General features: G+C 53.7%; 9 protein-coding genes and 1 pseudogene across 9 annotated transcripts; 8 read left to right on the forward strand and 2 right to left on the reverse strand.

The window, feature by feature from the left end:
- Positions 1 to 95: 95 nt before the first annotated feature.
- On the reverse strand, positions 96 to 584 carry ACA1_056880 (uncharacterized protein; the record flags this gene model as incomplete). The annotated part of the gene is made up of 1 exon (XM_004339022.1): positions 96 to 584. The coding sequence occupies one exon, from the start codon at positions 582 to 584 to the stop codon at positions 96 to 98; it is 489 nt and encodes a 162-aa protein (XP_004339070.1).
- A 2,167-nt stretch (positions 585 to 2,751) lies between these two features.
- Positions 2,752 to 3,516, forward strand: ACA1_056890 (uncharacterized protein; the record flags this gene model as incomplete). The annotated part of the gene is given in 2 exon segments (XM_004339023.1): positions 2,752 to 2,949; positions 2,965 to 3,516. The coding sequence occupies 2 exon segments, from the start codon at positions 2,752 to 2,754 to the stop codon at positions 3,514 to 3,516; spliced, it is 750 nt and encodes a 249-aa protein (XP_004339071.1).
- Positions 3,517 to 4,645: 1,129 nt separating this feature from the next.
- Positions 4,646 to 4,897, forward strand: ACA1_056900 (K+ channel tetramerization subfamily protein; the record flags this gene model as incomplete). Its single annotated transcript, XM_004339024.1, has 1 exon — positions 4,646 to 4,897. The coding sequence occupies one exon, from the start codon at positions 4,646 to 4,648 to the stop codon at positions 4,895 to 4,897; it is 252 nt and encodes an 83-aa protein (XP_004339072.1).
- A 1,645-nt stretch (positions 4,898 to 6,542) lies between these two features.
- On the forward strand, positions 6,543 to 6,902 carry ACA1_056910 (uncharacterized protein; the record flags this gene model as incomplete). Its single annotated transcript, XM_004339025.1, has 1 exon — positions 6,543 to 6,902. The coding sequence occupies one exon, from the start codon at positions 6,543 to 6,545 to the stop codon at positions 6,900 to 6,902; it is 360 nt and encodes a 119-aa protein (XP_004339073.1).
- Positions 6,903 to 7,265: 363 nt separating this feature from the next.
- Positions 7,266 to 7,625, forward strand: ACA1_056920 (uncharacterized protein; the record flags this gene model as incomplete). The annotated part of the gene is made up of 1 exon (XM_004339026.1): positions 7,266 to 7,625. One exon carries the CDS (start codon positions 7,266 to 7,268, stop codon positions 7,623 to 7,625), a length of 360 nt encoding a protein of 119 aa, XP_004339074.1.
- A 98-nt stretch (positions 7,626 to 7,723) lies between these two features.
- On the forward strand, positions 7,724 to 8,514 carry ACA1_056930 (annotated as a pseudogene).
- Positions 8,515 to 8,588: 74 nt separating this feature from the next.
- On the forward strand, positions 8,589 to 9,757 carry ACA1_056940 (cysteine protease; the record flags this gene model as incomplete). The annotated part of the gene is made up of 4 exons (XM_004339027.1): positions 8,589 to 9,000; positions 9,077 to 9,356; positions 9,483 to 9,600; positions 9,725 to 9,757. The coding sequence occupies 4 exons, from the start codon at positions 8,589 to 8,591 to the stop codon at positions 9,755 to 9,757; spliced, it is 843 nt and encodes a 280-aa protein (XP_004339075.1).
- Positions 9,758 to 10,214: 457 nt separating this feature from the next.
- ACA1_056950 (uncharacterized protein) lies at positions 10,215 to 11,588 on the forward strand (the record flags this gene model as incomplete). Its single annotated transcript, XM_004339028.1, has 2 exons — positions 10,215 to 10,535; positions 10,575 to 11,588. The coding sequence occupies 2 exons, from the start codon at positions 10,215 to 10,217 to the stop codon at positions 11,586 to 11,588; spliced, it is 1,335 nt and encodes a 444-aa protein (XP_004339076.1).
- Positions 11,589 to 11,650: 62 nt separating this feature from the next.
- ACA1_056960 (uncharacterized protein) lies at positions 11,651 to 12,675 on the forward strand (the record flags this gene model as incomplete). Its single annotated transcript, XM_004339029.1, has 3 exons — positions 11,651 to 11,750; positions 11,776 to 11,834; positions 12,034 to 12,675. 3 exons carry the CDS (start codon positions 11,651 to 11,653, stop codon positions 12,673 to 12,675), a joined length of 801 nt encoding a protein of 266 aa, XP_004339077.1.
- A 353-nt stretch (positions 12,676 to 13,028) lies between these two features.
- On the reverse strand, positions 13,029 to 14,097 carry ACA1_056970 (proliferating cell nuclear antigen, Nterminal domain containing protein; the record flags this gene model as incomplete). The annotated part of the gene is made up of 2 exons (XM_004339030.1): positions 13,029 to 13,085; positions 13,183 to 14,097. The coding sequence occupies 2 exons, from the start codon at positions 14,095 to 14,097 to the stop codon at positions 13,029 to 13,031; spliced, it is 972 nt and encodes a 323-aa protein (XP_004339078.1).
- Positions 14,098 to 14,423: the final 326 nt, after the last annotated feature.

Below are 14,423 nucleotides of genomic sequence, written 5' to 3' on the forward strand. Positions count from 1 at the left end.
CATTGACACCACTGCTTGGCCTCTGAACACTTGATGCATTGGTTGTGTGAGCAAAGAAGGCACATGAAGTTGGACTTGCTGCCTTGCCTGCATGATCATCTGATCCCACACTGCAGCATTGCAGGCACCAGAGGAGGAGGTGCCACCATCACTGTGGGCATGGCCATCCCAAAGGACTCAAGCATTGCCCTTCTGTTGTCATCACAGCATTTCTGGGCGGCCTCAATGAGATTCTGGAGATCCTCATTCATGCACTTCAGGCGTTCAGCTTGCATGATCTCAGCAGTCCTGTCCATGAGCTGCTTGAAGTCATTGTGGAGACCACGCAGCACCACCAACCACTGCTCAAGCTCATCAATCTCAGTGCTGATCTCACTGTAGGGACCCACAAGTGTGACATTGGCCAACTTGAGGGCCTTGCAGTCAATGGTTGGGGTGGCTCCCTCCATTTCCCACATGTCATGGGAGAGGGTGGGGATATCAGCATTGTTGATCTTGTTGATGGACACAAACAGGTCAGAATCAGCCAACATCTTGAGCAGCTTGTCCCACACTTCAGCCAAGAGATCACATGGCTTCAGCATGTTAAGCTTGATGACAAGATCAACAGAGGACAGGAGGTCCTTCAGCTTGTTGATCAAGAGATTCACTTTCTTGGCACGCAACAGCCTGGTCCACTTGGCAGCAGGCTTCTCATTCTCACCCTCATCCCCATCCCTGTCCTTGTCCTTGTCCTCATATCAGTGTTCCTCCACCTCATCATCCTTGCCACCAGAGAGGGTGTCATAACTGCCTTGGACATGCCTCAGGCCATTGGGGGACTGCTCAGGAGCAGAGCAGGACGTGGAACAGGTGACAATCAGCAATGTCAATGCTGGATTCTTGGGCATAATCTTGGACAATTGCTGCTGCTTCTCCTTCTCCTCCACCACTCACTTGCGCTTGAGTTCAGACACATTTCCACTCACCATGGCAGTGCTGCGCCTCAAAGAGCTCAGGGTGATGCTGTTGGTGCAGACAGACATGGACAGGTAGAGTGGGGGGGGGCTGTTGGTTGTGGCTGAAGTTGGCAGTGCTGAGAAAAAATAAGTGACCAGCGCCCGCCAAGTGAAGTCACTTGGGGTTTTCATTTGGCAGCCAATGATCTTTCAGTGACACCAGCAGCTGCCATCACTGGCAGCTTGAAAAAGGTTGCCATTCTTTGTGTGTGGCATTATGCTCACACACACCATGGAAAAGGAGAACCACAGTCACTATTGTTACCACTACTATCTGCCTGTTGTGGTGAACAAAATCAACACTGAAACTGGCAATGAGTTGCTGCCTGTGCCAAATCAACTACACAAAGATAGGGAACTGGCCAATCTTGTGGACAAAATGATCCAACGCAGCATGATGCTGTACTGCATTGCACCCTACTTTGTCAATTGCCACTGCTACACATACAAGCTCAACAGCACATACTACTACTACTCAGCAGCAATCCAACAGGGCAATGACACCAAAGATAGTCTGGAACTAGGTGAGGATGATGTCTGGTTCAAGTGCATCATTGATCAGCTCAACTGACCTTTCAACTGCAAATGTACCCATCATCTCAATGAGAGCAGCAAAAATCACAAGCCAATCATGCCACTCACCCTCAATCCCAAAGCCTACATCCAGTGCCAAGTCTGCAAGAAGTGGTCCCACCAGTCATGCATTGATCCCATGTCACTGAACACCACTGATCAACAGGGATGGGTATGCAGGCGAAGCCAGCATTGCCATCACATGCAATCTTCAGTGCCACCGCCGCCACAACCACCCAAATTGCACTCAGCAATCAGGAAATGACCCCTGCGCATCAGGAAGCAGATCAGCATGGCCAAGGCTATGGCATCAAGCTATGCCACCACCACAATCAAATGGAGGCTGGATGCGTGTCCAGCCAACGATCTGAAGCACCAGAAGACCGCTTCATGAAAAAAATTGCCCTCATTTAATGAAAACCTGTTGACCAAAAGAAGTGCCCTGGCAGTGGGTGCATGGTTGGGGGGTGGGAAAATTTGAGCAACCCGCGCCTTGGTGCATAAAGCATGGGTCGCACTAGATTACAATAACACAATCACCATGGATGACACCCTGCAACACGCTGTGAGCATGATCACACTTGAGCTGCACTGGCTCAAGGATAGCTGTGATGAGGTGCGCGCGCATGCATTGCAGGTGTGAAGTTATTTTCAAGCCATCCTGGCGCCCAACCCCCTATTGGGGCTCACCAACACCACAACGTGTGAATGTTTTTTTCATCAGGCGCTGACCATCCACTGAAGCCATGCCCCCACAGAGCCTGATCATGGCCCTTGTCAATGTGTCTCTCCAATATCTAGACTTGGACGCACCGCTGATTGACACATCAGAATCTCCAATTCAACACCACCACAAAAAGCGCACCGCCCAAGAGTTTTCCCCCAGCAGCGACATTGACATTGACAGGGAGGGCGATGACGCTGATTTCAATCCTGACTCGGCAACCTGCGACAAGAAGCGACAACGCCAAAGATGGCATTGACCATCATCTGACAGGCCCAAGTGAACATGACACACTGCTCATGTGTGCGCCTGTTGAACACACCGGATCATGCACAAGCACTGCAATCATGACGCCGAGTGTGCCCGCGATGCCGAGGCGCTCTGTCATTGCGGGTGTGATTGATGTGAATAAATAAATAATGTCGCTTTGGTGCTCTTGAAACATATGCAAATGATATGATGGGTGCCATGCAATCCAACAACGAGATCAACACTGCCATCAACAGCATGATCGCCGAGATCAACAGCACGACCCAGCACTGCCAGACCAAGAGCAGCCAGGGCCAGCAGATCAACGTGGACACCGTGTGTGGCCCCAATGTGAGCAAGATTGACATCAGCCACAACAACTTCAACATCCAGGGCACCTTCGACGTGCAGTGTGTGCAGTCGTCGCACAACAGCAATGCTGCTGACCAGAACATCAAGAACATGATGAAGCAGCTGGCCAAGTCGCTCGAGGGCTCGCTCGGCATTGGGTACGTGAGCGCCAACAACGTGCAGCAGCTCACCGAGGACATCGCCGCCACCATCAACAACTCCACCATCAATGACTGCATTGTGGACTTGGCCATGAACCAGGGGATCTATGTCAAGCTGGACAGTGGCAAGTGCCCCATGGACAGCGACATCAAGATCACGTACAACAACTTCAATGAGCTGTCCACAGACATGACCAGCTGCATGCAGATGGTGGCCAACAGCAACACCGCCATGCAGACGCTGCGCAACATCATTGACCAGAAGGCGACGGCGACCGTTGAGGGCATCCTCAGCCCGCTCCTGATCATCATCCTGGTGATCCTGCTCATTGTGGGCGGTATTATGTTTGGCGGCACCAAGATGCTCACCAGCCTGGCCTTCATTGCGCTCCTGCTTGTGCTGCTCATCGTCTACGGCGTCATTGCGTGGTTGAAGAAGTGGTTCCCTTTTAATGGTTAAATAGATTGCGCACACAGACAACTCAGGATCGGCCAACGTCCCTGTGGGCCATAACCAAATCATCATCCATGAGCCTCCTCCAAGTTCTACACTGGTGCACACGCGTTTGGCATGGAACAGCTGGCAAGACATGGGTGATGAGTTCTTCAGGAAGGTCATCCATTGTGGATTGGGATCAATCCACATAAAACACTGCTCATTCTTTTTTACTTGATTGTCATGAGGTGAACAAACAATACATCCTCTTCAACCAGAGTGTAGTGGCCAGGGGTTGTTTCCTTGAGGTTGTGACACTGGCAGCTGCCCTGAAACCAAGCCACATTGGTCCCACACCTGCCACAGATTGGATACTTGATGTTGCCAGTGGCGAGCTTGATGGGGAGGAGCTTGATCATGGATCCCATTTGTTGGTCATAGAGGGTGAACTGGTGCTGGCGCCTGGGTTGACGCACCCTGAAAAAGCTGACGGCATGTTGTGCCTCATCGCAGTGGAAAATGGCTTTCTGTTGTTTTGTGTTTGTTTCCCAAGCATGGACTATGAATACCAAGGCCTGAAACGCGTGCAGGAATGGCTTGATTGTTGGATCTGTGCCAGGATCTCCGACAGCGCACACAGACGCATGTGCAAATGGCGCTGAAAGTTGCTTTGGGGCAGATCTTGCTGTGTTTGTTTGGATGATGATGTGCAGCTGGTCAGCTATAGCAACAATTGCCAATGCACGCTCCCATTGGTGTGTTGGGATTGTGCGCCAAAGACTGAGAGCTGCCCAATATGTCAACTGAGTGTGGGATCCGTGAGTGGTGGATGGCATACTCAGATGTGTTCAGTGTTGTTGCCATCAGCGAAGAGGAGGAGGCCAGCGGTGCATATGGTGGCATCATTCTCAATGACTACATGAACTACCTTGAGGATCTGGACAATGACATGTGCCTATGCGATCTGGACAGTGATCCAAGCTGTGAATCATGTGAACGCTGGTGGAAGCGGCGTTGCGCGATCCTGGTGTCCTACATCCGCTGCTCACTTGGCAAACAATAAAAAAGGGCGCCCGGCGTGCCATTCGAGCATTGCACAATGGAGCACAACACACTGACACTTGAGCTTGATGTTGGTGGGATCTGATACACAATGACCAGGGCCATGCTGGGCGATCTCTTTGAGCATCTGTCTGTGACGAAGCAGCCACATGGTTGGTTCTTCATTGATCGTGATGGCAAGCTCTTTTGCTATGTGCTCCAGTTCCTCTGTGATGGCGACATCCGGGACATGATCGCGGGCATGAAAGTGACCGATATCATGGGCCTCAAGAGGGAGGCCTTCTTCTTTGATCTCGGATCGCTCAAGGAACAGATCTCCGAAGTTGAATCGGCGATCGTGTGACCCATTGTGGTCTGGCTCCATCAGCAATGGAACGCCACCAGCCATGGCTACCATTGGGCCATCAATTCACAATCCAGCCATCTCTTTGATGGGTTGCAGGAGCTCAGGGCCTGTGGCTCCAGTGACTGGCTGATGGCAATTGGTATTGTGGTTGTTGCGTTTGCGACACGAGGATACAAAGTTGTCAGCAGCCAACACAACAGCACATCAAGAGAGAGTGAATCGCATGAACTCATCTTTTGACCCCAAAAGACCCACTGCAGCCGCACTGATTCACCGCTCACACGTCACCTTCAGGCAAACAAATAAATGACAATGGATGGGTGTGTCCATTGTGTGCCTCTCTCAGCTCCAACAGATCCTCGGCCTCCTTGCACAACCGCCCTGGATAATCCATGCTGAGGAAAAACCAGAGGGATTCACAGATGATGTCATATCTGTGAGCCACACATCTCACATCGCTGGCCATTTTGTTTTCAGTGGTGATCTCCCTTTCAATGGTGCGTCCAAGCATCTCCAGCAGCACTTGGGCTCAGGCGATCAAGGGGGAACCCAAACAATCGTTGTAGCGCAAGATTTGAAACATGAAGCAACTCGTCCCACACGACAACTCCCTGGTGCTCAAGATGGAGCTGAAGGCGTGCTTGATTGCCACTTCCTCTTGTGTGGTGAGTGTGTCCATTGTTTTGTTTTGTTTTGGTTTTTGGCTCTCTTTGTTTGGCGTTGATCCAACAGATCTGATGAAACTCGCCATCGCCCATCGCAAGGTGGAGACAATCGCCAATCACCATGGCGTCGCCCTCAGCCACTCCATGCCATGCATACTGCACACCCTCAAAGAGCGGCAGGAGGCTGGTAAAGTGGACGCCATCACAGATCCAATCCATCCACAGCGATCCGTCGTCGTCATCGTTGTGCATCAAACGCCACACACGCGCAAGCTTGGCTGCATCACCATCGTTGTGGGCGGTGTTATCAATATGAACGTCAGTGACGTGGATGTACCCACCAGCAAGGAAGGCCTGATGGAGGTACTCCACGTGCTCATCTGATCGGTGGGACATCAAAAGGAGACAAAGAAGACCTTGACAATAGTGTCATGGGGCCGTTTCAGTTTGGACATGATCCTGTTGCGCGTCGCCATCGCTGCGCCCACAACAATGTCTTCCACTTTATACATGTGAGGTCACTTGGGGGTTGTAATATTGTCTTTCACTTTTGTTTTTAGTTCTCACATTTCAAGCAGACATGGGCCAGTGGATGCAAGCAATCCACAACCAGGTGTTTGGTGTCGCCCCGCCAATCCCAGAGAGCGGGAAAAGCCTGCTCTACATCTGGGAAAGTGCACCTGACTTCACCATTGTCTACGTCATACTGGATGTGTGCATCTCCACCGAAGAGCGCAAGCTTCTGAGCGATTGCCATGGCCTGATGTTTGATGAAGATAATGAGGATCATCCACAAGTCGCCAAACTACAGGATCTGCTCTATGGCGAAGAGTTGAGGTGGCAAGAGTTTGCCCATGGGTTCACCACTTGTGGGGTCCTTTTGGGTCACTTCATGGGCATCTACCACGTCTCTGATCGCTTGGCCTAACGACGCGCCACGCCACGAAATAAACGTTTGTGCTGTATCGCCCACAACCATGCTCCCACTGGCCAAGATCGCGTCCACCATCCTCGGGCTCGTCATCTTGTTCGCCTTGGTGTATGTGGGCACGCAGATGGCCAAGAAGAAGGGCCAGTCCAAGATCTATGTCACAATGAACAACAAGGTGCCGGTGTGCGACATGGCGGATTGCGATGTCATCCCAAGTTTGCACAAATCATCACCAAAGGGATGCAAAACACAATGCAAAGAGGCCAACAAATGCAAGGCCTACATGTTTCACACGAGGAACGCCAATTCCCCATCGCCCAACTGCTGGATCAAGACCGCCAAGGGCAAGATGCGGCTTGTAGACCAACCGGGCATGAATACTTTGCTGGTGGTCGTTGAGGCATAAATGCAAAAGGCATGAGTGAACGTTGGATCTTTGTGTGGATGGAGTACATGCCACTGCTTGGCGTTGGGTGCTATGACGCTGTCTTTCAGGTTGTGTCTGGTGGCTTCATGATCTCTAGTGAGGCCAGGGACATGATTGTTGATGAGTGTGGATATGAGGATTTTGGCAGATTCAATGGCTTTGATCACACTGCTGTGTGTTGTGGGCGGCGCTATGAACTGACTGTGATCATCAGATCATCAGCACCATCTGGTGGGATCCTGCACTGAGGTGTTGGCTATGTCATCTTCAGTGAGCACTGAGGTGGTGGTGTGTTGAGAATCTGGTGAGTCTTGTGTGGGCACATATGCAACCACCACCATCATGCCATTGTGTGAGACCATCACCATTGCCTCTGTTGTTGTGCTCTTCATTGTGCTTGCGCTTGGTGGCATCTACTACTACTGGTCAACGTGCAAGCCCACCTATGTCAAGTACGCTGGCCAGAATCTGACCTGTGATCTGAGCCCCAACTGCGATGTGGTGATCGGATCAGCCGAGGCCACCGTCGACGCCTGCCAGGCCCGGTGCGATTCCACTTCGGGGTGCGAGGGCTTCCTCTTCCAGCGCACCGGCGCCGGATCCGGCAACAACTGCTGGCTCAAGAAGTTTGCCGACTACCCGCCCAAGATGACCCCGTGGGCATTGGCCGATTTCTACCTCAACTCCAAGGAGAAGCAATGAATAAACGTGATCGCAAGTGGCAACAGCAGCAAGACAAGCGCAAAGTCGCCCAACGCGACAATCCGATTGCGAAGCCGAAACCGCCCACCAAGGACGACATGATTGTGAATCCGACACGGCTCCATCCCGCCTGTCCCATCGTGGAGCCATGCCCTGTAATCGCCTTCAAGTATCCCGTGACCCAGCTGGTGTACTTTGACGGTGGAACGGGGCGGGCGCTGTTCGGATCGAGCATGATCGATCGATGCACGGGCGAGCGAGTGGCATGGCATCAATGCCCGGATGACTTCACCGCCGAACACAAAGGCTGGATCAAATGGTCCGGCGATGACGCCGTCGCGAATTACAAAAAACGACTGGACGCCAAGGGCGAATATAAAAGCCCCTTTTCGTTTTTCGATTGAACACAACATGTCGCGCCAAGGTGCCTGTGCTCTGATTTCAGGCGTCTACGGAGAGGGCGTTTCTCACATTCATCCGCCCACACCGGCAAGGAATGGAATCCTTCTTCTCCTCTTGCTTCGGCGCAGCGGTCGGGCTTGCTCCACCGCGACCTCAAGTCGTCCAACCTGCTCGTCGACGATTGCCTCGCGGTCAAGGTGGCCGATTTCGGGTTTGCACACATCAAGCAGGACAAAGACACGCTCACCAACTGCGGCACGCCGGCATGGAGCGCGCCCGAGGTGCTCCAAGGTCAGCAATCAAGGCCGACGTCTACTCGTTCGGGATCATCCTGTGGGAGCTCCTCACGCGCAAGCGTCCCTACGCCGACGAAAACTTCATGCACATCATCACCGCCGTCATCGACAGCAAGCGCCCGCCCATCCCTGTCGACCTGCGCAGATGGGGAAAAAAATTTGAAAGCCTCAAGGCCACATGCCCCAATTAGCCCATTGGTTGTCCAAATGGACTTTTGCAAAAAAATTGAAAACTCCTTCCTGTTGTTTGTTCTGTATTGTCATGATGCTGCGCCCCACCACCGCTCTCCTTCTTGCCCTCTCCGTGGCCGTCTTCCTCGTCGCCTTGGCCGCTGCAGACAAAGATGATGACCATGAGCCTATCTGGCGCAAGTTCCTCGACTGGATGATGACCCACAACAAGTCCTATGTCAACCCGGAGTTGGCCCACCAGTGGAACGTGTGGCGTGAGAACTACCACTTCATTGAGGAGCACAACCACCAGAACCACACCTACAGCCTGGGCATGAATCAGTTTGGCGACCTCACCTTCAATGACTACAAGGCACTCTACACCATCACAATGCCGCCGTTCAACACTTCCAACTACGACGTCCACAATGCCACCTCCTCTGGCCTCGCCTGTTGGAACGTTGACTGGAGGAACCAGAAGTGTGTACAGAGAGTCAAGAATCAGGGTACGCTCCCCAAAGAAAGCCCAATTTTTTCACTGCCAATCTTACATGTGGCATTTCCAAGGTTCGTGTGGCTCAGATGGAAGTTCACTGTTGGGTTATGTGTTCTCCGCCATTGGCGCCCTTGAAACTGCCCACTGTCTCAAGCACGGTCAGCTCCTCGACCTGTCTGAGCAGCATCTCGTAGACTGTGGCGGCCGGGGCTGCAGTGGCGGTTGGATGCATGAGATGTTCGCCTACCTCCAAAAGAATGGGGGCGCTACGTCCCAGACCGAGTATCCCTACACAGTGAGAGTCGGTATCTGTCAGGCTGCGAGCAAAAGGAAGGTTGCGCAGGTTGCGTCGCACAAGATGATACCGTGAGGTGACGAGAATGCTCTCATGGACGCGCTCTCCAAGGTCGGGACCATCGCCATCGCCTACAACGCTGGGACCCAAGCGCACGCCTACTACTGAAGTGGAGTTCTAGACATCCCCAACTGCAGGAACCGACCCACCCATGCTGTGCTGCTTGTTGGCTATGGTAATGAGGGTGGCAAGGACTACTGGCTCCTCAAGAACTCGTGGGGCACAAGTTGGGGCGAAGCCGGCTACTTCAAGTTGGTACGTGGCACAAACATATGTGGCATTGCTGATTGGGCCTCCTATCCCGTCGTTTAAGGGACGCTTGCCTGTTATTATTGTTGGGAAAGCACTCTGTGTACAATCCTTTTGCCACTGACACTAGCACCTCGAATGTGCTGCACGTAATCACGAGTGAGTGCCGCGTACTAGCATACTTGCTGGAGAAAGAGATATTTGGACGACAAGACAATGAAGAACGAGCAGCAGAAATATGAAAAGGACTGGTGGGACCAAGTCTACTATGGCACCAACATCCCTCTCCCTGACTACACTTGGAATGGGAGGGGGATTCAGGCAAGGCGGAATGCATGTATTTGGATGTACATCACGTGCTTGGGCATCTCTGATCGCCCCAACGACCACGTATGGAGTTGGCCGGACATCGCTTTGGTGAAGGCGATACGCGTGAGACTGCCACATTCCTCAGTACCCTTGACGGATGCGTCACAGGTGGGCCAGCCACATGCTTCCCGACGATGACGCCTGTCTACATGGCTATCAACACCTACTTCTACTTTAAGGATGCATAATTGTGGACACCATAAAAAACTGTCATTGCTCTCTGTGCCATCATTTTTCCTTTTGGCATGACCATGGCCTCCAAGAAGCAAACCTACCTGCATAACTTCTTTGGTGGTGCGCCCACCGAAAAGCGGAAGCCCGTGAAGATGATCCAACCGATCAAGAAGCGGGCTCGTGTGATGCCCGTCGATCTTGATCTGGTCGTTGAGCGACTCATTGCCCATCTGCGCGATCTGTCCTGGCGGGGCGTGCTGGCCAACAAGTTCAAGGAGGGCTACTTCGTTGAACTGGCCAAGTTCCTGGAGCAGGAGCGCAAGGAGTCGTTGATCTTCCCGCTGCCGAAGCATGTCTTCGGTCAACTCGAGCTGTGTCCGTTCGATGACATCAAGGTGGTGATCCTGGGTCAGGATCCGTACCACGGACCCTGACAGGCACACGGCCTCTCCTTCTCGGTGCCCTTGGGGGTCGCGGTTCCGCCATCACTGGAGAACATCTTCAAGGAGCTCACGGATGATCCCGACGTGGATTTCAACAGGCCCGATCACGGCAATCTGGAGAAATGGGCGAGGCAGGGAGTGCTGCTCCTGAACTCAGTGCTCATGGTCGAGGCCCGCCAACCTGGATCACACGCGGATCGCGGATGGGAGCGCTTCACCGACGCCATCATCAAGGCCATCATCGATGAACATGAGGGCGTCGTCTTCATGCTGTGGGGGCGATACGCGCAGAACAAGGGAGACATCATTGACGACAGGAAACACCACGTGCTCACCTCGGCCCATCTGTCGCTGTACTCTACGCATGGATTCTTTGGCAAGCGCCACTTCTCCAACGCCAACCAACTGCTCGGGAGTCGTAGGATTGACTGGAAATTGGACCCCAAGGATGTTGAGCGTGAGAACCAGAGGAAATGGCGCATTGTTGTTTCTTCTTCAAACACATACATGGACGGGCTACCAGACGAGCTGCTGCTCATGATCTTTCGTGCCATGCGGATGGACTGTGTGGATGCGCAGAGACTGAAGCGCGTGTGCACGCGCTGGAGATCCGTGATGAATGAGTTAGAGTCAGCCACATGTCCGACCGCGGATGCTGCCATCGAGCACAATCATCCGGATTGCATGATGCGAACACGAAGCCAGGAGCGGAACGGCCTCCGGCTGTGTTCTTACGTGGCCATACGCGTTGGCGCAATGGCGTGTCTCGAGCGGTTGCGCAAGGCGGGTTTCAAGTTCGACCAGGGATCGTGCGCGCTGGCAGCACGTTGTGGATCCTTGCGCGTGCTCGCATGGCTCCGCGACAATGACTGTCCGTGGGATTCGTCTACATGCACGGGAGCCATCGACGCCGGCCGCCTTGACATTTACGACTGGGCCCGTGCACGCAAGTGCGCCGTAACGCTGAATTGCTCGATGCTCGCCAACGCTCTCAGAGAGGATCAGTAAACGCGATCCGATGGCAATTTTTATTTACCCCCGCGCCGATCACGTACATAAACAGAAAAACGATGGCAACCTGGGTTTGGATCGCGCTATTCATCTTTGTGCTCATCCTCGTCGTGGGATCCTACCTCTACCTCCAGACGATGCGCTCGGTCACGAGCTCGGGTGCCTGGCTGGCCATGATCGAGAGGCGGCGAAGCAATCGACGCATCGGAATCGATGGATGCCCGCACCAATGTGGGATTGCATGTGCGACTCGCGATCCCCGATGAACTGACGACACGCGCTGCAGCACCGCGATGACTGGCGCGACGCCACGCACTTGCCGCACTCGGTGACCTTGTCGTGCGAAAAGTGGGGCTCGCTGCGATCCGATGGCACCGACGATCCGCACGAGACGCACTCCATTCCACCGTGTTGACACACTCCCTGTTTTGCATAAATACAGGCCCTTCCGCGGTTTCGCTCTCACACCACCGCTATGTCTTCCGCCAACAAGCACGCCCTCACTTCTGAGATTATTGAGGCCCTGGCTCGCGCCACCGCGCCGTCATCGCAGGGGGACGTGTGGGTGAGACCCTACGAGGCACCGGCCGAGTCCGACGAGAGGCACCAGTTCGTGCTCTTCCTCAAGCTGGAGGTGGTCACGCCGCACCGTAAGACGGCGGATGTCCCCGCCATCATCGATTCGGCGCTCGACACCATTTCCGGATTTGGGCCGACGACCGTCCACGCTGTGCGCGTGCTGTCGGGCGCCTACGTGTCCAAGCTGGGCCTTATTGAGGAACACTATGGAGTCATCAACGCCGTCTACAATCGCGGTGTTGACGCGCTCACTCTTCAGGCGCTGGACACGCTCAACCGCCTGTTCGAAAAGGAGCTCGACAACGGAACTCGGGTGGTCGGTGGATGTGAGTTCAAGGACATGTATCCAGGGCAGTTCAGCTCCCTGGTGATGCACACACTCAATCAGAGCGTTGGCACCCAGCGTCTCGGTCTGGGCGCCTACACCACCAAGGTCAAGGTGCTCGACGCGTCCTTGATTGTGCTCAACATCTTCTATGAGTACCAGCTTGAACCCTACTCATGAGACGACCAGGCCATTGTGGTCATGGAGCTGCGCAGCTCTTGTTCCTGGGTCGGCATCCGCCAGCAACTCATGGGATCCACCAACCTGAGCACTGCAAACAACGGCTCGCTTCGCCGCATGCTGTTCTCATGTGACTACGAGTTTGGGCTTGGACCAGGCGACATCTCAATGTTGAGCAACGGTGTGCATTTGTTGGCGGGCCTGGTTGAGGCCATGGCTGAGCTGCGCCGCTTCTTCAGCGTTGGACTCCATGGCACCGCCTTTGGCTCCACGCTTGAGAGGAGCGGATTCACCGAAGCACAAATTGAGTCGCTCATGGGCAACTGCCCAATCAATGAAGCGACGACCACCGCCTACGACATCACCGAGGAGAAGGATGCCACCTCGGCGTTGTCCTCATTGCTGGGCATCTTCACAAAAGGCCCATGACGCCAATAAAACTTCCTATTCAGTTTTATTATTGTCGCGCCTCCTTCCATACATAGCCGTGTGGCGCACCTCACGCACCGTTGACGCCTCATCGGCGGTTTCCATCCACTGATCAACCACATCCCAAATTTGGTCTTCACCACACCAGCACGTGCGCGGTTCGGCGCCGCAGACGCAGCAGTGGGAATCGGCGTGTTTGTCCCAAGCAGCGCGTAGGCTTGAGGCGAGCTTGGGGGCCAGGTAAAAGGCGATGGTGCCAAGCTTGTCGTTGTCGTTGCCCATCTTCTTGTTTGTCATCTCGTAGGACGCCCGCATCGGCTGTCCCTTGATCAGCCTGATCGTGACCCTGTCGCACAGCACTGAGGCGTTGGCAAAGTTCTTGAGGTAGCGCAGCGCAAACGACGCAGAGACTGGATCGTTGATCTCGATGTCGGTGTTGTCGTTCTTCTTCAGCGTGAACTTGCAGTTGCCGATGTCGCCATCGAGTGCAAAATGCATCTCGTCCTTTTCGGCTAAGATGATCGCCGTGTCCGAGAACTTGAACAGGTCGTCGATCTTCTTCTTGAATTCAGATGAGCTGGTGATGACAACGACGTTGTACTCCATCTCTGGAATGCTCAGGATGTTGCTTTTGATATTGAGCAGCTTGAGGCCGAACTCGGTCTGTCGGTCGCCGGCGGCGTTCTCGAAAACGAACTGCGCGATGCTGTCGCTGTGAACGTACAAGAGCGTCATTGAGTTGTCCTTGCCCGCCAGGCCCATGATCTTGTCCATCAACGCAATGTTGACCCTGAGCGTCACAGGCACCTCGCACTCATACTCGTCGAATCCTCCGGCAAACATCTTGATCTCAACAAGCGACACATGGCTGCTGTCCAGCGACATCATGTTCATACCCCTGTCATCAAAGACCAGGTTGACGTCTGTGACGATATCCTTGACCAATCCCACCATCTTTTTGAAAACGGAAGCGTTCTCAAGCCTGAACTTCATCGTCAGTGTGGGTGAAAGAGGAAAAAAAGTGCCTTCTCTGGTGGCAGTTTGCTTAAATATTTGCAGGTTTGGCCAAGTGATCTCACTGGGCGGTGCCGGTTGCCTTGGGCATGACTCCAGCCGCAATCGCCATCACCAACCAATGTCAGCCACCACCACCACCATCTATCATGGCCAACGCATCTGCGCCCGGCCCAACTGCAACAAGCCCGCCGTCGTACTCTGCCGTCATCAACGTCCAATGAAGGGCTGGATACGCTATATCACTCCGCCCAAAGCCCGATCACTGCCCCACTGCAACGCACACGCGCTGTTTGATTTCACGG

The sequence above is a fragment of the Acanthamoeba castellanii genome (assembly GCF_000313135.1).
Source record: "Acanthamoeba castellanii str. Neff unplaced genomic scaffold scf7180000084599, whole genome shotgun sequence".
Lineage (NCBI taxonomy): Eukaryota > Discosea > Longamoebia > Acanthamoebidae > Acanthamoeba > Acanthamoeba castellanii.